Genomic DNA, 22527 nt, shown 5'->3' with positions numbered 1-22527 from the left:
GATATTCATCTAGTAATACTTTGAGAAGTAAGTAGCTTCTGCTAAACATAAAGTTTAATCCTATTATTGTATATCTACTTAATGGATCTTCAAGCTTAACAATTGCAGAGGTAAAACACATACAGGCAAACAAAGGCAATGTATTGGTTATTTGATAAATTGGTTCTTTTTTTTTTTCAGTTTGAAAATTGAACTTTAGCCTTTTCTTCTAAGCCTTTTAGAAAAAATTACTTTTCAAAAGTCAGCACTGATCTGCACAGACTCATTACAGAATCCAAGTAGGACACTGAGAGCCATTTTCAATCCACACGAAAAGTGCAGAATATGAATCTCGGTGCCATTAGTGCCAAGGTGCAACCATGTGGGCAAAGATAATGCATGGGATGCTGGGGACCTGCTGTTGTTACAGACCATAACTGTTCTAGAGATAGACACAGTCTAATAGTTCAGTGGTACACCAAAACAATAAAATTGTCTGTAGAAGAAGCTTTATTAAAATACAGGCTTTTTAATGATGAATGTGTGGAAATCAGAAGGGAAAAAACTTTGAGCTTTACCAACAAGATAAACTCAGAACTCGGTGGATTTCATAGAAGAAAGGTTTATATAAGTAAGTGCACCTGTGAACTTGACTTGCACAGTCACAAAGCTGAGAATAAACTTCAAAATTTCATTTTTCTGGTTTATCTTTGGTTAAAATAATTTCATCGGGAAATATGTCAGTAATAACAAAAAATCAGTACAGTTCATTAGTGTTTCAACTGGGAAACTGAAATTCTGATTTCAAGCTTCGTTTTTACATGGAAAGAAATTTTACTTCAAAATGACCTATTTCTGCCATCTGCTGGTATAATGAAAAGGTAGAGATCATGATTGTCTTGCAGCTTAATCTCAGGTGTGAGTGGTGGCAAAAGTTTTGACTTTTCTTTCTTCATTTATACAGGCTGAAGGTGTATTACAGCGAGAAGAACAGACAATTTGCATTAATAGTGACTGTAAGTTACACTTAGGGGTTAGATACAGATCAGGTCTGGGATAGGAATAGGGGTTGTAAAGCCTGATGTGAATATCTGACAGCTGTGGTGAAGCATTTCATAAGGTAAAAATACTCTTCAAACAAAACATAGTAAAAAACTTAGGAAAAAAAATAATTTAATTCTAAATGTTTGGAATTGATTTGTATTACATCTGTGTTTATAGGTAGCATTTTTAAAATATTAAGTAGGCCTCTATTTTATTCAGTAATGGATCTTAACATAGATTTAAAAGAATCAAATAAAGAATTGAAATAAAAATCTTTCTTTAAAGCAAAAAATATTGTTGATGATTGAAAAATAAATTTAAGAAAGATAAGCATCTTCTTTCATAACTTTCATTTAATATTTCTGATAACAATTCTGTTGTAATTTTCATCAGCTGTAAGACATTTAATTAAAAGCGTGTTTTAAAATTGTACTGTACTTTTTTATGCTTGAAGAGTTTTGATGTAGATCTCTATTTATTATTTATTTGCAGTAAAGTCCCATACACTGGATCTGAACAGACCATCTAATATGGTACCAGGTTCTGACAGTCATGTATTTGTTAACCTGAAAGGTAAATGTTATTTTCCATCAATAAATTTCTGTGGGTGAGAAGAGAAACACACCTTGTGTTGTTCATTTTGGAACACCAAGGCTTCATTTCTTCCTAGTTTTTTTACCATGATCAAAATGGTCTGCCTTACATGCCTGAGTCACAAAAGAAAACAGCCCCTAGCTTAATCCAGTAGTTCACCTCTTTCTAATTACTCCTTCTCTCTTGTATTGGATATAATACCTTTATGCGGTCCACCCTGCCTCACTGCGCTGAGGCTAACTTTCTGGGAAGGCCAGAGAAGAAAGAAGAGTTCACCTTCTTTAGTAACCCCACACTGTGTGTAGCCCTGTAGAAATTTTCTTTATTCTTCAGAAATAAGGATGCCAGACTCTGATGTATAAATTCTGGAAAGATCTGTTTTTCTGAAGAGAAGATATAATCATATATTAATTTAATCAAATAATCTTATACATACATATGCTCATGCATATGTATTTTAAAAACATCTAATATTCTTATTAAAGATAAAAAATATTTTTCTCAGGAACTGTACAATAATGCATCCTTGACGCAAAGACTATTCCATTTCAAATCCTTGTTCTGAAGTATGGGCATACTTAAACTCATTAAAGGAGAAAACTGTAGAGGAAAAAAAAATGCCCCAGAAGCTTGACATGATTAAGGCATGATTTCTATTGTTTTTTCTTCCCATCTGTGGGAGGATCAAGTCTGGTTTGACAAGACCTTTCTAGTCTGAACCTGAGGCACCAGTCTTTCCCCTGCTCCTTGCTTGCCTGCCTCTAACAGCCTCAGGACTCTTTCTCTTCCATCCTCCTTCATTGTCCCAGCCTCCTTCCTCCAGCTTTCCCAGGGCGTGGGAGCTCACCCTTGTTCTTCTCCAACCTTATAGACATAAGTGGCTGCAAACTGTTTAATAATGAGAAGTATCAGGCAACTGTGTAATCAGGGCGTGCTGGAGTGTCACTGTGGTTAGTATTGCATTTATTCATGTTAAATCAGTCAGCTTGAAATATAGAATGTCTTATGGCTTATGTCTTTTACAACAGGAGATCCCATGGGTGATTCTGTTGAAAACTGTCTTAATCTCAATGGAATTGAGAAACTTATTAAGGTGCCCACGGGCTGTGCAGAGCAAACGATGGTGAAGATGGCCCCCACGGTCTACGCTATTGAGTACTTGGATGCCAGCGAGCAGTGGCAGAACTTTAATCCTGAACGGAAGGTTGAAGCCATCAAGATGATTGAAAAAGGTACACAGGAAAAACACAGACACCAACTGACATTGGCTTTATCTCCTTGCATTGCACATTAACCATTGCCGCTTGCAAAAGGAGTGAGCATTGTCTTAACGCAGTCAAGCAGAAATGCCACTGACAACCTGTAGACAGACATGAGAAACAAAACCAGTGAGGAAGATTTAGGTGGTTGTCTGCTTGTACCTGACATTGCAGAGTATTGGCATTCACAGTCCACCCTCTCTCTTGCCTAATTTAGAAGCGGAAAGTAAAATATGAGCTGATCAACATTAACTCTTCTCAGATCAAATGGACGTAAATGGGCAGTTGCAGAACATGAATCATTTCAGAGTAATGTAGAAGTGCAAAAGAGATCAAGATGAATCATGTTCTAAAAATGCTATTTTCTCCCCCTGGGTCATAGATGCTGCTTAAGATGACCATCTCAAATATAGGCATCTCTGCTGCAGATGTCTGTTTTTGGCAAGAGCAGTACCACTAAGGAAACTCCCAATGGTAATCATACTATTAACACTTTCTCTTCCACACCTGGGTATTTATTACATGAGCTAGAATAACTCCAACTCCTTGGACAAAGCCAGGGAAGCAGTCTCCTAGCACAGAGGACAGCTGAAGGGCTGCTTCTTCAAGAGCCCACTGCAAGACGTAGTCCAAAGATGATGTTAAATGCACACCAAAGCCAGGGCCACAGCATCTGGAAGTGGAGATGTCTCAGCTCACAGGCACTAACACAGAGCTTGACTGCTATCAGTATTGTTTCAGGTATCATGGATCTTTCTAATTGTAGTGGTGTGCACATGGCATAAAGCCTACTGAAGAAGAAAGGTAAAAATGGAGATCAAAAAAAAACATGCTAATAGTTGCTGAATGGAAGTCTTTGCCCATTTATCTACGATTGTCCAAAGTGACATTATGTCTTGCTACTGATTATTTGTTGTAACATACATATAATGATATAAACAGCAACATTTAGTCTTTAGATTATGCTTTTATTGATTCTTATTGAAGAAGATCACTGGGGTAGAAAATGAGTTGTGTAGAACAGAGGCAACAACTCATGATTTTAGAGCCTTCATCTGACATGGGTAGGTATTTTCTATGTTTTTTGATTCCATGCACCATAAAGACAACAGCTTGGCAAATTGTCAATAATGGGGAATAAGCTTCACAAGATTCACCATGCAGAAAGTGCCTTGGTAGCTCTGTATCTATAGATACCTGCAATTTTCAGGTAGTTCTCATTGCTCTGTTAAATCAATCAAGATGAAGTAACTTCTAAGTCTTGCCTTTTTTTCCTGTGTAAAAAATCTGCTGACACAAGCATTTTGTCTTTGCTGTACCGGTGAACATCTCCATGCACATCTCCACTAGTCAATGCTGAATACATCCATGTTAATACAAATGATGTATGAAAATGGCCAAGAAACATGTGTATCTTCTGAGCAATTATATGGTGTCTTGTTCCTACAGGTTATACTAGACTGCTTGAATTTCAGAAGAACGATGGTTCCTATGGAGCATTTAAATCAACCCCCAGTAGTGTATGGTAAGTGTATTTTTCATAATCAGCTTTGGTTCTTTTTTTTTTTTTTTCCTAAAATACCACTACTATCATTTAATGCATAATTATTGGGGGTGGTGGTCAAAATTTGGTGATTGTGGTGTTGCCTATATACTTTTGTCAATGGATAGTGAGTCTTGTAAGTCTCTGTGAGTGTTTAGTCCTTGATGAAAGAGGATTATACTGAGCCCCAGATTATTTTGGATTTGCCACAGTGTTCACACTATCATTGCAAGCACATTGTATTGAATATGAGTCTACGTACAGATTGAGAATGTTTCTTTTCCCATTAATATACTCATCTATAAACATATGTCAGCACAAGTTTGGAACATTTTCTTTTGTGCAGGTTAACTGCTTTCATTGTTAAAGTACTCACAAGGTGCAAAGAATACATTAGTGTCGAAGACAATCATATACACAGCTCGATTGCCTACTTGCTTATTCAACAGCAGGCAGATGGTTCATTCCACGACCATCATCCAGTATTGGACAGGACTATGCAGGTAGGTCATTAGTATTAAGAAGATTCTGTTGCATCTTTAGGGCTGCTAGGGATCAAAAGGAATATTCTGAAATGTTGAGTAACAAGACATATTAAAAAAAAAAAGATTCACTGTAATGTAAGAAGTACAAAATCTGTAAAGTAAAATGAATCTGTTAATAGATCCATCAGAGAAACATGGCTAGTATGTCACCACCTTTATCTTTTAATCCCATCTTGGGTGATTTTTCAGCTGACCTGTACCTCTAGAGGATGTAGAAAACTAGCCCTGAAATCTTTTTGCTTGATAAAAATCATGCTTTTTATTGGCAAAAGCTATAGATTCAAACAATCATAACTTATATTTGAAGGGACCTCCAGAGGTCATCTAGTCCAGACCCCACTCAGGACAGGTCTAATTAGATCAGGTTGCCCAGGGCCATGTCTAGCTCAGTCCTGAGCACCTCCAAAGATGGAGATCCCACAGCCTCTCTGCGTAACCTGTTTCATTATTTAATGACTCTCATGAAAAGCAAAAATCCTAATATTTAATCAGAATTCCCAAGAGTATATGCTGGCCTACACATCTATAAGTATCTAGAAAAACTAAATTGTTACTCTCTATGCATCTAGGGTATAAATACAATATGAACCTTCCAGAAACCATTGAAAATGAAGATACCTTTGCATTGACCTTACAAAGAAAAGAAAAAAAACAACCTAATTTTATTAATTATATATTTAAAATCAGTAGTGTGGCTCTTACCCTCAAAGCCAGTTCCACAGCTGATGTAATGACATTAAAAAGAACCAGCTCAGGAATTGGCCAAAAAGATTTTTAACCCTTGTTTTTGCTAAGATACTTATCTTCGATTTCACATTAGCTTCAGGAACTGCTCATAATACTTTTGTACAGAGACTTAAGTCTCTCCAAGAAAACAATCTGTTCTTTTCCAAAGAGCAAAGTTTTGGGGCTGAGTGAAACAGAAGGGTAATAATGATCCTATTGTCAAAGAAGAGCATGAGCAAAAGAAACAGAAAGAATAACAGGAATGAAAATGCACATCTTTAGGGGAATAAAAGTTGGGGGGGCACTGTGTTTACTGTATTTATCTTATCAAAAAGCAGAATGGGAAATTAATGGTGAAAAAATACTTTTATAAGGGAAAAGTTCTGGGTTTTAAAGGGCTTTTGAATCTATAGGGAGTAGCAGAGAAGCAAAAACAGTTGAAGCCAGGACCAGTTCAAACAAAAACTGTAAATCTTTCACAATGAGTTAATTATATTTTTTATTACCAGATGAAGAATGGGGTGGGTTCCCAATCTCTTAACATTGCCATAGTAGAAGATATGCTATGAGATGGACACAAGTTATTGAACAAAATTGAAGGGTGAAACTGCGTGTTTTGTGGTTAGATGTTTTGACAAGATCTTCATCTTCATGAAAAGTAATTTTGTACGTTTAATCATAAGCAAGAACATGTATGTTTTACTTTTCCTTTTCACGTTTCATCTTCCAGGGTGGCATTGGGACAGCAGAAGAGAATTTGGCACTGACAGCCTTTGTAACTATAGCATTGCAACATACTCTACAGATTTACAAAGAGTCACCTGATGTGGTAGGAAACCTGTCTTTTTATCTGTAACCTTGAAGGCGTTTTCACAATAGAATGTCCACCCCACTGTCTTAAAGTACTGTGGATGGCAAGGTAATAATAGTCTGTTTAATACATCTGTGGATAGGAAAAGGTGCAGTTGCCTAATGTACAGCAAGGTGTTTTGAGCTACACACTCCATCACTGATGGCTTTAATCACAAAGCAAAAAATATTAAAAATGTGTTAAAAATGACTGCAGTAGTACTCACTAACAGTTAGTAGGTCTCGATGAGCTTTTCAGATGGATCCTATTGTTTTCACAGGTACAAGCTGTTAGAAGAGCTGTGGCTTACATGAAAACTCAACTTCCAAGGAATACTAACTGCTATTCTACAGCCATCACTGCTTACGCTCTGACGCTTGTTCAGTCTGATGGCAGTGAAGCCCAGTCGGTGAAAGAAAAGTTAAGGAGCTGTTCTGTTTTTAATCCAGGTACTAGTAACTATTCTTAAAAATTCAACTAGAAGCACTCCTCATAATTAAAGTGCTTTGAGCACTCTGGTATAATAATAAAGCAAAATCAACTAAGTGAAGGACATTTAATTTTATAAAAATGTGTATGTATATGTGCAACACACTTAAGCACTTTAATTACATAATCATATAAGTAATTTGTGTAATTGATATCACTACAAAATAATAACTTAACATTGTGTATTTTGCTTGTGATCTTATCTGTTACTGGAGATGGAACAAAACCATAGTAAATAGAAACTCATCTTTTCTGCTTCCCTTGCTGCTTACAAAGTTTCTACACCTCTAAAGCGCATCTTTCTCTCTGACCCTGTCCTCCCAACCTTCCCCACCCACCACACAAAAAATAAGTCCAAGTCAGCTGGAAAAGCAGAAACTTTTGGTGGGTTGTGGGAATGAGCAGCTATATATGGGAAAAGTCTAGAATTTGTGAGGAAGATGGAAGATGCCTTTCCCATCTTCAGAGCTCTCCTTGAGTTCTGAGTGCTTTGTTTCAGCTCCGCATGGACATCACCTCTTCCCCTTCATTTTATGGCTGGGATCAATGCTGAGTCTGTTGGTTGTATGGCTGCACTGCCGAGCTATTAGTTTCTCAATTTATGATAAATAAATTACGGTTTAATAGACATAGCTTAAATGTAGGGAGTTACAGGGATAATTAATACTTTTATCTCTGGGTTACCACTGGACAGTGCTACCACTCCATCACATGGACATCACTGTACAATGGGGTCATTAGACTGTGATGATTACATAAGCCAAAACTGAAAATGGCATATTTTTCCTTTCCATTATTTCTGCTTCCCTATTAATTCATTACTCTCATGACAGCAACTGTTTTTTGTGGTTCCTCAGTGCTATGACATGCAATATCTATTGTGTAGACCTTTACCAAGGGGATTCAAGACTGAGTTATTCTTGCAGAAAAGCAGCAGCGCTACTGGGGAAATGGCAACAATGCAGTCTCGGTGGAAACCACTGCCTATGCATTGCTTCAAGCATTGCTCCTGAGAGACCTGGAGTATGCAACACCTATTGCTACGTGGCTGATGGAAAAGAGGAACTATGGTGGAGGATACTGCTCTACACAGGTGCTTCACCATCAGCCCGCATGGCGTTTTGGGGTGTGGGAAGAAAATAGTAGATCCGTGATGACTTTATTATTTAGGTTTGAAAGCATCATAACAATTAATCCTAAACTTCTGCAAACTTTGGTTTATGAAACACCAAAGATTTTGGCCCCTTAATAGACAGTGTTATGAGCTGGCAAAGATTCTTTGTCTTTATGAAGATTTGTAATAGTCAAGGATCAGACCTGCAGTGTTTTGGGGATTTTAACAGCAGAAGAAGATGGGTAATGAAAAAAATAGTCTGTGCAGATGGGAACAGACAGATACAGGAGAACTTCAAATCAGCAAAAAGGCTAGAACTGAAGAATAGCTTCAGGTAACTAATCAACCTTATGTACTGTTGAAATAACCTGGTATAATTTTTAGTTTTATTTTTATTTCTGTCTCACCTAGGACACAGTGGTGGCCCTGGAAGCAATGTCAGCATACAGCATACAGACACAGAATACTGGTTCCACCAATCTGACTGTAAAACTGGGAACACCTGGAAGGCAAAAAGACTACACTATTATTTTGACTGATAGTGATGAAGGAATTCAGAAGGAGCTGGAGGTATACAACCAATCATTGTTCCAATATTTTTTTCAGAAACAGGAGAAACACTGGCATAGGTTTTCTAGGTTTCCTCATGTTAAGCAATCATGATAGATGGGTCATGGTGGTTTTCAATAATTTAATCTGTAAAACAACCAAATAATCTTTTCAAAGAAAAAAAAAAAGAAAGAAAAAAAAAAAAGAAAAAAAATTAAAAAAATAAAAAAATAAAAGAAGAAGACAAAGAACCAGAAATCAACAACTGCTTAACATAAAACTTTAGAGGCCCTGCCCTGCCCCTTCAAGAACTTTGGTGATGTGAACATTCCCCAGCAGTAGAGAGGAGCCAGGATCCCATTCGAAGTCTTGATAAGGAGTGAAGAAGAAGGGAGCAGGGGAATATTCTGCTATTCAGTGTGTTGGGACCTGTGGAAATGTCAAATCCTGGGTACAGAAGGGAGAGTGAAGTAAGGAAAATTTTTTCTCCTGGGCCTCAGAATAGCAGAATAAGATGCTCCAGCCCAGCACATTAAGAATCCCATTAGACTTGGGGTCTCACACCCCCTTCTATAGCAATAGATTTCCCATGTCTCAGTTGTGAGGGGAAAAGCCATAGAAGACTGTTAAGATCTCAGGAAAGTAATAGACCAGATGCTGAGCACACACTAAATCTCTACTTTTTCACTTTTGCATGCAGTTTGATCTTGGGAGAAAACTTGAAGTGTCTGTACACGGCAGAGGAAATGGGACAATGAGTGTAAGCCATAAATCAGAAGTTAAAAGTCCAGCTGGACTTCTTTTATTCCTGTTTTGAAAACCAAGTGAAAAATTACTTCCCATGGCTTCATCCTTTCTGCTCCTACCACCAAACTTCTAAAATTCACGGCCTACCATCTGCACTGATAAACATTCACTGTTGCCTATTTTTAACACCATTAAATCCATGAAAAGTTAATTAGAAAATACCACAGATAGAGGTGGCTGGAGTTTCAAAGAACATTTTTTGGTGTGGATGGAGAGTTGTGTTAAAGGTCCCTGGCCATTTGGGGTTTGCATATGGAACTCTCCTGCTTATATCCATGGCAGTTGTCTCTGACTAGTCTGTGCCTCTGACAGACTGGTGTTTCCCTCCACACTCCCATGTCCCATCAACATTTGCTGAAGTCCTGGGTGAGTAAATCCCGTGTCATTTAAAGGATATTTTTATGGGTTTGATGGTTGTGCTTTTGTCTTAGATATTGAAAATGTACTGGTCATCTGAGCTGAAAAACAACATATGCAATGACCTGATTTTGACGGTGGAAATGGAAGGGAAGGTTAAGTACGCTGGTGAGTGAACAGGGGATGTGGTTGAGTATCACAGGTGACATGTTTGGTCAACTGCTAAAAATAATCAATGGTTTTAAAGACTCAGAGACTGGAAATAAATTTAAATAGTTTAATAGCTCTCTAAGTGACTGTGGGTGCAGAGGGTACCTAAATAGACATATTGGTACTATCAGTAACTCTTCTGTTACTGGGAGGAGAGTGGGGATAAACTCCCATCATGGTGTTCCTGGCTGCCATGCAGGGAAAGTTCAGCTTAGTTCCCTGGCTAATAGAGACCTACCAAGTGGCCTTAAAATGTTCTTTAGGACAGATCTGTTTTAGGTATTTTCATATGAGCAAGGCTATATTTTCCTTCCCCTGAAGTGTAGAATCATCCCCTCTGCCTATGTCTGCATTTTATTTTTATTTTTTTCTATTTGAACAGGTAACTTTTTGAAGCAGGGACTGTAGTTTATATATTAATGCATGGCCCAAACTCCATTCTTAGTTAGATCTGCTTGTTCTTACTATAATTATCCCTCAAATTTTAACTTTGAACCAATTAGGAATACTGAGATGTGTACCACAAACTTTTATAAAGCCCATGGAGATTGCATGACTGCAATTTATCATTATACAAAAAGGAATCAAATTAGCAGTTCCTCAGTCAAATATATGCATGGCTGATTGTGTTTATCACCTCCAGATTCTGTATACTCTGAGGAAAACTATGATTATGAAGACTCTCCTGCTGCAGACGATGGTACATCTGAGCCCCTGTCTAAAATAGACTGGTTTGATATCCGCAGCAGAACGAAAAGGGATGTGGTCTCTCCCAGTAAAGCAGAATCTCTGCAATACAAAGTCTGTGTCAGGTAGGTCTGGAAATCAGCCCTTCATTAGGAGATACATTCATTTTTGTTTGCAGTTCTTCTTGGTTGCCCTCTTCATATCCATGAGCTCAGCATCCCACCTGGCAACCTTCTGCAGGTACACATGCATGGTGAATCTGCATCCTCAATTCCAGTTTCCGTACAATGTAGGTTTAGATAGTTTATGTAGACCTCAAACACTTGCTGCAGGTTATGCCCCATCATCATCTCACTGATGATGTATGGCTCTTTGGGGAGACTCTGAATTGCCTGGCTACCTAATCATTTGAAAGAAGCCATTTATTATGAGAACAGAGCCAGGCTCTTTTCAGTGGTGCCCAGTGACAGGTCAAGAGGCAATGGGCACAAACTGGAATGCAAGAGTTTCCATCTAAACTTCAAGAAGCATTTCTCTGCTGTGTAGGTGATAAAGCACTGGAATAGGTTTTCCAGAGAGGTTGTGGAATCTCCTTTCTTGGAGGTCTTCAAAAGTCATATGGATATGGTCCTGGGCAACTTGCTATAGATGTCCCTGCTTGAGCAAGGGGGTCACACCAGATGACTTTTAGCAGTCCCTTCCAACCTCAACCATTCTGTGATTAATAAAGTGGATAAAATTGGAAAACAGTAATAACACATTTACAGAGTTTCATTGTTTTTTTGGAGAGATGTTATTATTTCCTTCATGGTTGCACTCTTGCTTCATAAAAAAGAAAATATATCTACTACTATGTGGGGGAGGAGAGAAGGCAGAAGTGGTATCCTGTTGTTGTGGAAGTCAAGAGAAGGCAAGGGCAGAGCTGTTGGAAAGAAATTCTCCAGTGCAGAGTAACACTGGAACGAGCTCCCTCTCACAGTTTGGCAGGGGTTGCAGAAGCGCAAAGTGGTATCTGCCCTGAGTTCCCCTTCTAGAGAGGAGCAGAGTGGTGGAAGAACGTTTTGCTCACGAGGAGAATTTAGCTTTTCCATTGACTTTTGGCAGAGCCTCAGAAGCAGTGTTTTTCAACCCTCTTCCCAGACAGTGACAAGAACTTCCCCAGACAGGGCAGGACTGGAATTACTCCAATTCCCAAGCTTCTCTCTTCTTGGTTAACCATGCATTCAGTGAATTGTCTGCTGGTTGAAACATTATTTTCCCCATTAGTCATTATGAAACATCTATCAGCTATCAAATCCACGGTTCAGCAAGACGATACTAAGTGCTAGGGCAAAGTTTAAAAGAAGATTTTGACCTTGAACAGTAAGGGCAGTATAAATTTAACTTATAATAATAAATTTAACAAGCCACTTTCCTAGCTCTTCTCTTTAGATAATGAAGAACAGAAACTTTACAAGTGCTGTTTACCTTCCCTGTCTTCAACCATATTTTTATGGTGGGATGAACAGTACTTTGAAGGTGATTGTTTCTGTCTATCAGCTATATATAAAAAAAAAAAAGTGTAGATGACAAGCTCAGGTGAGACACCTGTATTTTGTATGACCATTTGACTAGTTTAGATGAGTATTTTTTCCTCATGACTCTTAATGAGGCAAAAATAAAAATCCACTTAAGTGGGTTTTTGTCTCACACTTAGCAAACCTGAAGAACTAAACTTTCCAAACAAAGCTGGCAGTTCTGTGCAGATGTTCACTGCTGCTGGTCTCCCTTATAAAGGTCCACAGGTTCCAATCCACCAAAGATGTCCCTGGTCGATCTCTCTCTGCTGAGTGGCTTGGAGCCTGACACAAAGGAACTTGAACAGGTGAGAAACACACTTTTTTTGTGCAAGCCTTTATAGACTTTTCTATACAAATTTTGTCTTCATAAATCTTTCCAAAGTCCACAGAATAATGAGAGTAAAACAGATTTGGGATATTCTTGTTTTGGAAAAATATTCACTGAATATATGCAAGAAATGAAAAGCTGGTGATGAGCAGAGTTCAGCCTTTATTTCTGTGGAGTAGAAATTAGGACATGGCTTTGGAGGGCATTTAAATATTTTCCTGTCTTTACACATACTGCTATCCCCACTGGCAATGCTCTCATACAGCACACCAGGATGGTGTGTCCTGTGCTTACGGGAGGGATGGTAAAAACGTCTTTAAGAAGCAGGGAAATGGAGCATATCTCTCTGTGAAGGCAGCTAGAGGTGGTTTTTGTTTGTTTGTTTGTTTGTTTCTGGGACCTGCTGGTTTGATGGAGGTTTGCCCAGGTTTCTGCTTTCAGGCACTGTCTCCTTTAGGGTGGAAGAAAGAAGGCGGAATAAAACAAACACTTGAACAAAGCAAAACAGAATACAGAGGATGATAGCAATGGTGCTACTGTTCTGTTAGGTTTTTGTTCTGATGTTGTTTCTTTGTTGTTTTCCTGCAGTTGGTAACATCTTCAGACAAATACATTCAGCACTTTGAGTACAAGGAAGGAAAGGTTTTGCTCTACTTTGGTGAGGTAAGCAAGCCCAATGGTTTTGCTTCTTTTTTTTTTTTTAAACCTTACCATCATTGTTTTTCATACTGCATTACCTTCCTGTGACTTCTTCCATATATTATTATTCAACAGTTCAGTTCAGAGAGAGTAGGAATGGGAAAGATGCACCTTCATCCTCTCCATTTCCATGTTATAGAAGATACAGTCTGTTTCAGCTTTGGGCTTCGGTCCCCAAAATGAGAACTCCTCTCTAACCAGAAGAGTTGCCTTTTATCCAAAATTAACAAAGTGTTATTTGGTGGTCCTGCAAATTTGACTGGCATGTGAAGTTCAATATTTCTGGATCAAGAGCCATTCAGTAACAAACAGATGTAATCATCAAACCCCCTAGTTTCTGTGTATACTGCCCTATGTTTTGAATTATGACTCCATCCTACACTCAGTGATCCTTGTGGGTCCCTTCCAATTCAGGTTATTGTATGATTCTATGATTCTATAGCCACTGGAGTTACTTCACATCCACAGCCAAAGCAGGGAGATCCCTGTAGAAAGCACACACAGAACAATTATTTATTTAAATATAAGACAACAAACAAATGAGTAATTTTATATGTTGTTGCTGCTATGATTGCTCTAGAGAAGCTGTATATTTATCATAGATCAAAGGTTGTCTACGACCTTAGCATTTTACTAAGGAAAGGGTACATACTGGCACAAAACAGACATCAGTACAGGATAGGCTGTGAACATTTGTTATGCCCATGCCTGTGCAAGGTGGTTTTAGGTAAAAGTTGAAAAGTAAACTTCAAATTATTGATGATGTGAATCAGGATCAGACACATTCAGAGAGGGAAGACTTTTGCTGTGCATATCTCACATAACTCTCTTTACTAAGCTTAGCTCATCCACAGTTCCAGAATACACATACAGATTGCAGGACAAGAGGCTGGAGAGCAGCCCCACAGAACGGGTTCTGGGGGTTGTGGTCACAGCAAGCTGAACACGAGCCAGCAGCGTGCCCTGGCAGCCAGGAGGGCCAACCGTACCCTGGGGTGCATCAGGCTCAGCACTGCCAGCGGGCGAGGGAAGGGATTGTCCCGCTCTGCTCTGCACTGTGCGGCCTCACCTCCAGCACTGTCTGCAGCTCTGGGTGCCACAGTACAAAAAGGATGTGAAACTATTGGAGAGTGCCCAAAGGAGGGCTGCAAAGATGGTGAAGGATCTGGAGGGCGAGATGCATGAGGAGTGGCTGAGGCCCCTTGGTTTGTTCAGCCCAGAGCAGAGCAGGCTGAGTGGCGGCCTGCAGCTCCCTCACGAGGGGAGCGGAGGGGCAGGCGCTGAGCTCTGCTCTCTGGGGACAGCGACAGGACCCGAGGGCACGGCATGGAGCTGGGACAGGGGAGGGTCAGGCTGGGGGTTAGAGAAAGGTTCTGCACCCAGAGGGTGGTCGGGCACTGGGACAGGCTCCCCAGGGCAGTGGTCATGGAAATGAGCCTGCCGGAGTTCAAGAAGCATTTGGACAATGTTCTCACACATATGTTTACTTTTTAGGTAGTCCTGTGTTGGATTCAATGGTCCTGGTGGGTTCCTTCCAACTCAGGATATTCCATGATTTTATGATTCACAAAATCTCCCAATAAAATCATGGAAGAAAATGGCTTCTTCAAATTGAAGGCAAAGCTATCAGGATTAACTCACCGGTGCCATCAGAAACAAGCATTCAGTGGCTAGTATAGGCATAAATAAATGAATAAGGAACTCACGGCGGATAGTTCACTCATCACAACTATTTATTTTTTTCTCCAGCTCACAACTGGACCAGACCCAGACTGTATATCATTCGGAGCAAAGCAAATTAATCCGATGGGCTTGGTTCAGCCAGCAAATGCAATCCTTTATGATTTTTACAATCCTGGTAAGGGCAAAGAAAGATGATATGTAACTGATCAGAAAGAGATACTCTCAAGAGCAAACTCCAGTCTATTGAAAAGTATTTTTAATGCCTTTTAGTGTTTTAAGAATGTGAAACCTTCTGACTTTGCTGAGAGTTACAATAACCCGCCTGGAATTATTAGTACCACAGCTTAAGATTATCTAGATTGAGATCTTTTAAGGAAGGGTCTGTTATTGCAAATGGATTGGAAATAGAAACTTCTACACTCATGGATTTTTAAATAAGGTTTCGTGACATCTTGTTTCTCTTGGTATTATTAAGTATGTTACATTCAAGCTATCTTTTCGCTCAAGCTTTCTATGCATGTAAGATAGGCAGCCTCAGAGGTTTGTCTTATGTACTGCGCTTGCTGGGGAACCAGTCTCATTCCCCATTCAAAGAAAATTAAATGCAAATCATCCCCATTTGCCAGAATCATTAAAACAATATTTGAAAATTAGGTCAAACCTCTGCTTTGCCTGAAGCTGAGGAATTCCTGATAGCTTACACTACTTAAAGTTTTGTTCATGCTGACTTTTTGATCTGTTGGCTATGGATACTAGGTTTAAACCATTAACTGGTGTAAAACTTGTGATCTAATCTCCTTCCTCTGATACAGTGCAGCGCTTATTGCTGCACTATTGCCAAAACATGATTTTTTAGGATGGATGTTTTTCAGAGAGAAGAAAAAGAAGGGGGGGGGAGGGGGGGGGTAGAGCACAACTTAAAAAAAAACAACAATACAAAAAGCAACAAGAACAACAACAGAAAAAAGCAACCCAGGTTCTTGTCCAGCTGAAAGTCAAGGTGATCCCTCTACTGTAGGTGTTTAGGCTACAGGTCTTTGTGGTACACGGTACATCTCACCCTTTAGCGCTCTGACTTGTCTGGACCAGGGAAAAGCTGAGCTGCAAATGTTCTTTCTACTGCTTAGGTTCTTCCACATGAGATCTGTAAGCCAATCCATTTTATTTCTTTTCCACAGACAGAAGGTGCAGTGTCTTCTACAGTGCTCCCCAGCACAGCGCCATGCTTTCCAAGGTGTGTCATGCCGATGCTTGCCAGTGTGCAGAAGGTAAGGAATAACTAAATATGCCAATTTAAAAGAAACATTAATATGAGAATTGTTATGCCCAGAAAGGACCATTACATTTAGCTTAATGCATAACACAGGACACAAAGTGTCCTCTAGTATACTTGGTACCAAACTGAAAACTTTTGTTTTGAAGACATCCATGATTGTTTTGATAGTTGATATATATAAACATATGTATATGTACATAAAAAAAAAAGAGCCACACTTCTAACAGTCATTCTGCTGTTTTATTTTGTTCTCTCTTATAATGTTGAATGGATGAGTAAGTGTATGCTATATCTATCTAAATATCCATACCTGCAGAAGCAGATATATCATTTATTTTCTTCATTCTAGGTCCCTGCCCAAGACAAAAATCAACTTTCAGTAAAACTGTAACAGAAAACACACGTTTTAATTTTGTGTGCTACCAACCTATTGCAGATTATGGTAAGGCATGAAAGACAATTGTTGATGTGTTTTAAAAACAATTAATTTCAAAAAATATGAATAATTTTGAAGCCTTATATGCCTAGACCTTTCCTGATATGAGTAGAGTTTCTGCATCTGGCCTGGGGGGTGAGAAGATGAAGTAAAGCCATCCAGGTGTGAAGGGGAAAAGTAAAGACCTCTAATAGCTGTAGTGGTATGTTGAAGAAGGAAGAGTGGATTACATTGCATTGCAGGGTTTAGGAAAGACCGGTGGTGTGGGTATCATCAACCCCATGATCTGTAATGTCACAGGATGGAGATAGAGAGTAGTTTTTACAGACAACATTCCATAGTTTAGCAGCTCCTTCGGCTAGGTGTTATCGAGTTAGGTGAATATTTTCTCTGGTTAAATTGCCTTTCTGGACTCTTCTTTGAGTAGAAAGTTGGAAACGCTACTGGAGGAAAACTTTCAACAGCTTTGGTGATTTAGATACGATCAGAAGGATGGGAAAAAAAGTGAGAACTGAATCACAAACGATCTTATTCTAAAAAGTATATAGGCAAAGGGAATACAAATCTAGAGGTTGATGATTTGTAGCTTTCTTTCTAAAAGCATATTAGGTACACAGCATAATTATCTTGTTGTCTTTTATGATCTTATGATTTGTGAATGGATGATACACTGACCTCTACACTGACATCTGGTGAAAGCATACCTATTTTTCAGTTCTGTATGTAACTTCATGTTTCTACCCAGCCTCACAAAGTTATTGTCTGTTTCAGTGTATGAGGTGGAGCTCCTCAACAGTACACAGAAGAATGTTTTTGATTACTATGAGGTCAAAATCCTGAGAATCCTTAAAGTCAGTAAGTATTAAAATGTTTGGCTCCTTTAGTTCACCTGTAGGAAATGTTGATTAAATGCTAGCCAGCAGTAGCCATACAGGTGCCTTCTCGTGCTGCCAGAAGTACAATCAAATATATTTATACATTAAGCCTGAAAGTAGACTGATTTCTTGAAAAACTCCAAGGTTGCTTTGGTTCACATTGTGCAGCAGTCCCAGAGCACATGACCTTCACTCCCTTCAAATGAAACTATTCCAGAAGATACATTACAGCTGCATTCAGTCCCTGGCTCCAAATTGGAGCTAGTCTATAGTAAACCCTACAAGAAATGTGTGGATATTAGGTCCTCTGTATCAACTATTTCATTCTGCAGACTGTTGATCCACATTTTTTCTACTGTAGATGTATCCAGTAGCTTCTGTTTTGATATGGGATGAAGGTATGAAGTACTCAGTTTGTTACTCAGTTGATCACTAAGCACTTGCAACCCTTGCAGAACAGGCTAAGACTTGTCCACAGCGACTTGCCAGTATTGGATGACTTGAAATCAATGAACACAGGAAAACTTCCAAGACATTGATTTAATAGTTGAGATAACAAAAGAAGCAGCCTTTCTCTCTATGTCTTAGGTTGCAGTGTAAATATTTACACAGCTCTCAGAAAATGTCCTTTTGCAGACCTGCCTTCCCAGCTGTCTCTATGTGAATGTTACTTTATCAGCAGCATCAGTGAACACTGATATTCTTCAAAACTGTTTCTGAGAAGGCTGTCAGATGATTTCTCAGACTTCATCCACCAGGCCATCATGTGGTTGTCAGTTTTGAGTTTGGCAGACAGAGACTGTCTTTAAAGAACAACTTTAAAGGTTTCAAAATCTTCAGTGCCTTGAACAGAATTATTATCTCACTCCCTTGATCTTTGCCCAGAGGGTTGGTGATATCACCCAGTACTTTACAGCACACAATGTGATCTGTGCACCACATCCAGTTACTATCAGAAAATCAGATCCGTACTTCATGTGTCCAGAGACAGCATTGGTGATGCCCAGGGTTTTCCATATGCAGGGAAATCACAATATAATTCAGGGATCAAAACACTGGCTTTGGGAATTTACAATACCATGATGGAAAATTTCATTAATCCCCCTAGAATACCTACAGACTCTAAAGCATTTAGAGTTCCGGCCCTCATTGCATTTGTTCTTGCAACTCATGGGCAAGCGCTGGAAAGATTTTGCTTCTTGGCACTTAAAGGGGATTTTCTTTGAATCTCAATTTGAACAGAAGAGGTGACTTCTCACATTCCCACTTCCTTCTTTAAAATACTCTTTGTTTTGTGTGGTAGGAGGCAGCTTATGAGCATCAGTAGGTTTTGAAGACTTTCAGCAGGGTTGGGAAAGACTGGGAAGTGACATTAAGCCATGATATGAAGAAAAAGCAAGATGTTGCATTCAAATCAGCAAATCACTGAACTAGAATTGTTATCTTCTGTATTTTCTGTGGCTGTTTTGAGTGAGGCTTGTCACTGCTGCCATCATCAAGGGCAGATGAGAATTAGCAGAATGAATTCTCATTTTCTGGACTCCAGGCATTATTTCAGTAAGAATCCTTGCAGATAGAAGTTGGTTCAGAAGAGAGATGGAAAAATTTATTTGTGTTTTGGAGTCAGCAAAAGAGAATGTGCACTCCCTGGATTATTCTGATTATTAAAATAACTGCATGTGTTTTGGATTTCTAATGTTTATGCTTTCCTATGAATCCTTTATGGGAACAGTATGGCAAATACAAAATAGCACAGAATCTTTTTTTTTCTTTCCCATTTTTTTATTTACCATTATGCTTTCTAAAGCTTGAAGTAATTTTTCCATACATTCTGCTTGGAAAGTTTTTTGTTTGTTTGTTTTTAAATTGGAGATTGAAAATTGCAAATTACATAACTGTTAAAGTAACTGCTCAAAGGCCTACAATCCCCAGAGACTGAACTCTGTCAGGACACTTGTGAAGCATACGAAGTGAGAAGTACCATGGTAATTTAAACACAATGAACCTGAGGCAAAACACTGTAATTTTCTCAAGTATTTCTGATCCATCTCTTCATCCCTTTATATTCTTTGAACAAAATGAAAATTCAGTACATCATGTAGCACAGAACAACAGAAAGTCATTATATGAGAAAATCTACAGTACTGAATTATTCTTCAGATATATGCAAATGTAAAACAGCATACAGTACTGAAAACTGACTTTTCTCTGGCCTGTAAGTACCATATGTAAAATTAATGCAAGTTTTAACTAGGAAATTGATAAGGTTCTTAGTGCTAGGTTTGACAGTTTAACATTCTATGTCAAATTCTCTGAAATCTTGTTAGTGTTAAAAAATTTTTTATTCTTCAGGTTTTTATCCTATTTCTAGGATTTCATTTTGAATACTAAACTTTTCATACCTGTAATACAGTATTTCAGATAGAGGAGGCTGCACAAGTTTCTGTTAGCTGATACACTGTGATGTTTTACCTGCAATCTAATTTGGTTTGTCTTTGGATTGGTCACCACCACTGTGCACAGTGCTTTGTATTATAGTTAGAAAGAATGTGAGAAATTAACATACTGATGTTATCTGCTTTTTTTTGCTTTTTGCTTTTTTTTTTTTTCAAATGGACTTTGTAAACTGTGTTCTAGCCAAAAAATGCAGTATCCTCATGACCTGTGTTAGCTTGCTGAAGAAGTATCTTTCCAGTTCTCATGTCAGTGCACCAATGGGCAGTGCAGCTCTTGAATGAATAATCATCGGCCAGAATCCAGACCACAATCTTTTAAGTCATTTTAATGTGGAGATCACTAAGCACATGTCCTATATAACAGCTTCAGGAGGAACAACATAGGGGGGTAAAACAGTGAAATTCAGTTCAAGCACACTAAGTAGTGTGAGTTTTTAAAACTACCTGCTGCACTGTTGAGCCACAAGACACTTGAATTTAGTTTACTAGCTTTTAAGACCACTATAAACCTGAGCAATCTGAAATATAATATAGTACGTTTTTTTTCCTTTGACTTTTTTTTTTAATCTCTAAGATTTAAAGAAACCCAATAAGATTTGAAAGATCTCTGTAGCAAAAGCTGCTTCAATAACTATTAAGTAGTTTAAGCCATCCAGCAAAGAAAAAAATGACTTGCTTTTAGCTGGGTAATGTTAGTATGTCCTACTACAGCATGACCATTTACTCCCAAATGAGATATAATCTTGGCTTAGCAGTGGAGTAAATAACCACAAAGGTTTGTGTCCTGTAGGCTATGGCTCTGCTCTTTATCATGAAATTTTATGGATTTTTCTCTTCTCATGTCACAGCTGCTGATGAAAGCGTCCAAGTGGGTGCCCATCGACAGTTCCTAAAACGCTCCACTTGCAAACTAAACATGGTACCTGGCAAACGGTACCTTCTCATGGGGAAAGATGGGCAAACTGTTGATTGCAACGACAAGTAAGTGCATAGTTCCTGAGCCACAAGAGACTGCTATCTTGGATCATGAATCGAAATGGTACTCAAACTATCAGAATGCCTCCAGAAAGCAAAAGAAGGGACAGATTTCTCAGGGACTGACTCTGCTGCCTTTACTAAAATGCAGCGTACCACTCCATAGTCAAAAGGGCAGCTGTAAGGAACAGCTGAGCCACCCAAATCTAGAGACTATGTCTAAAAGGAGCCCTCAAAGTTTGTTACGTCATGCGTGCAGCTCATTATTCTTCTTTCTCATTTTCACACTTGAATGAAGAAAAAGGGAATTTATCTGAGGAGGAATTTAGTCTGCCTCTATTAAGTATTCAGTGAGGAAAACATCTTAAATGTTTGATTTCCCTGCACAAAAGTGGAGAAAGATAGTGCCTTGGAAACTTCAAGGAAGGAAAGGAAGGAGACCATAACCAATCAAATTGTAAGTGCCACTTCCTAAAATCTTAAAAGGTCCCTTCTCAATTCTGAATAACACCAATACGAGTGCTTAAGTTAGGGGGACTGCTTCAACCGATACCTACTAAAGACTGAAGACTCCCAGCAGAGGTGAGAAGCTACATGGCTTCTCACCACAGAAAATTAGGCAACATTGAGATATACTCTGTTGAAACTAAATGCCCCTTTACTGTGTCTCATTGGTGTTCACTCTTTTTTTTTTTTTTTGTGCCATTCCACAAAGCTGTAATAGAAACTCATCCCAACTTTTACTGTTGTCACACAAAACACAAGTACACCCAGGTTTGTCCCAGCTTGGCAGTGACTCTTCCTAAACTCTAGCCAAAGCTCAGTTAACCTGCTGATGGAAGAAGGTTTCAGGCAAGCTTCACGGCTAGCATGGCTCCTCGTGACCTCAGAGGTGCCTCGGTAGAGGGAGGCAGCCTCACAGGGTTTATGCTTTCCAGTTGCTCCATGTCAGCCGTGATAACTCACCTCATTTACCTCTTCCTCTTGCACTCAGGATGCAGTACTTCCTTGATTCACAAGCCTGGGTAGAGAAAATTCCAGACGACAGCGAGTGCCGCACCACCCTGCACCGGCAAGCCTGTGCTCACCTGCAGGACTTCATGAGCAAGCATGACAACCTCTGCCTCTTCTGAAAGACTGCTCCGCTCCTCACATCCCACCTGTGTTACTGCAACTCAGCTCCTTCCTAATTTTTTCTTGCAAATCCTGTACATTGAAGAGGCACCTGAGACATGGCAGAGCTGCTTCTGTTGCTAGCTGTTTTTCTTCCGTACTTGTTGAGTGGGACTTCTTCCTGTAGATGTATGTGCAGGGCTAATATGACAAAAATTGCAGTTACTCTACTAATTGGTTGTTGTGTTTATTGTCGCAGACACAGGTGAAGAGGGAAAAGGAATTTCTATCTCCCTGACCCATTACTCAATAGGGCAATTATCCTGCAGGGGCAGTTTTTTTTTTTTTAAGCAGAACACTGTGCTTGCAGAGAT

The 22527-nt window shown here is 39.0% G+C and overlaps 1 protein-coding gene across 1 annotated transcript in view; it reads left to right on the top strand.

Annotated features, from left to right (window-relative positions):
- LOC310882582 (complement C4-like) overlaps positions 1-22383 on the top strand; it is a 45852-nt gene extending 23469 nt beyond the window's left edge. The window contains exons 21-40 of the mRNA XM_083801519.1: positions 944-995; positions 1516-1596; positions 2646-2849; positions 4326-4401; positions 4766-4922; positions 6421-6519; positions 6821-6989; positions 7956-8122; positions 8555-8713; positions 9393-9452; positions 9931-10024; positions 10710-10878; positions 12530-12617; positions 13229-13303; positions 15089-15197; positions 16201-16290; positions 16648-16740; positions 17506-17589; positions 20914-21046; positions 22035-22383. Coding sequence (XP_083657645.1) covers positions 944-995; positions 1516-1596; positions 2646-2849; positions 4326-4401; positions 4766-4922; positions 6421-6519; positions 6821-6989; positions 7956-8122; positions 8555-8713; positions 9393-9452; positions 9931-10024; positions 10710-10878; positions 12530-12617; positions 13229-13303; positions 15089-15197; positions 16201-16290; positions 16648-16740; positions 17506-17589; positions 20914-21046; positions 22035-22173 — 2298 coding nt within the window. The 3' untranslated portion in view covers positions 22174-22383. The remainder of the gene's footprint in view (positions 1-943; positions 996-1515; positions 1597-2645; positions 2850-4325; positions 4402-4765; positions 4923-6420; positions 6520-6820; positions 6990-7955; positions 8123-8554; positions 8714-9392; positions 9453-9930; positions 10025-10709; positions 10879-12529; positions 12618-13228; positions 13304-15088; positions 15198-16200; positions 16291-16647; positions 16741-17505; positions 17590-20913; positions 21047-22034) is intronic.
- The last annotated feature ends 144 nt before the right edge of the window (positions 22384-22527 follow it).

This window comes from Anser anser (genome assembly GCF_964211835.1).
Source record: "Anser anser genome assembly, chromosome: 1".
Lineage (NCBI taxonomy): Eukaryota > Metazoa > Chordata > Aves > Anseriformes > Anatidae > Anser > Anser anser.
Note: the sequence above shows the minus strand (reverse complement) of the source record. Positions and strands in the feature narration are given on the sequence as shown.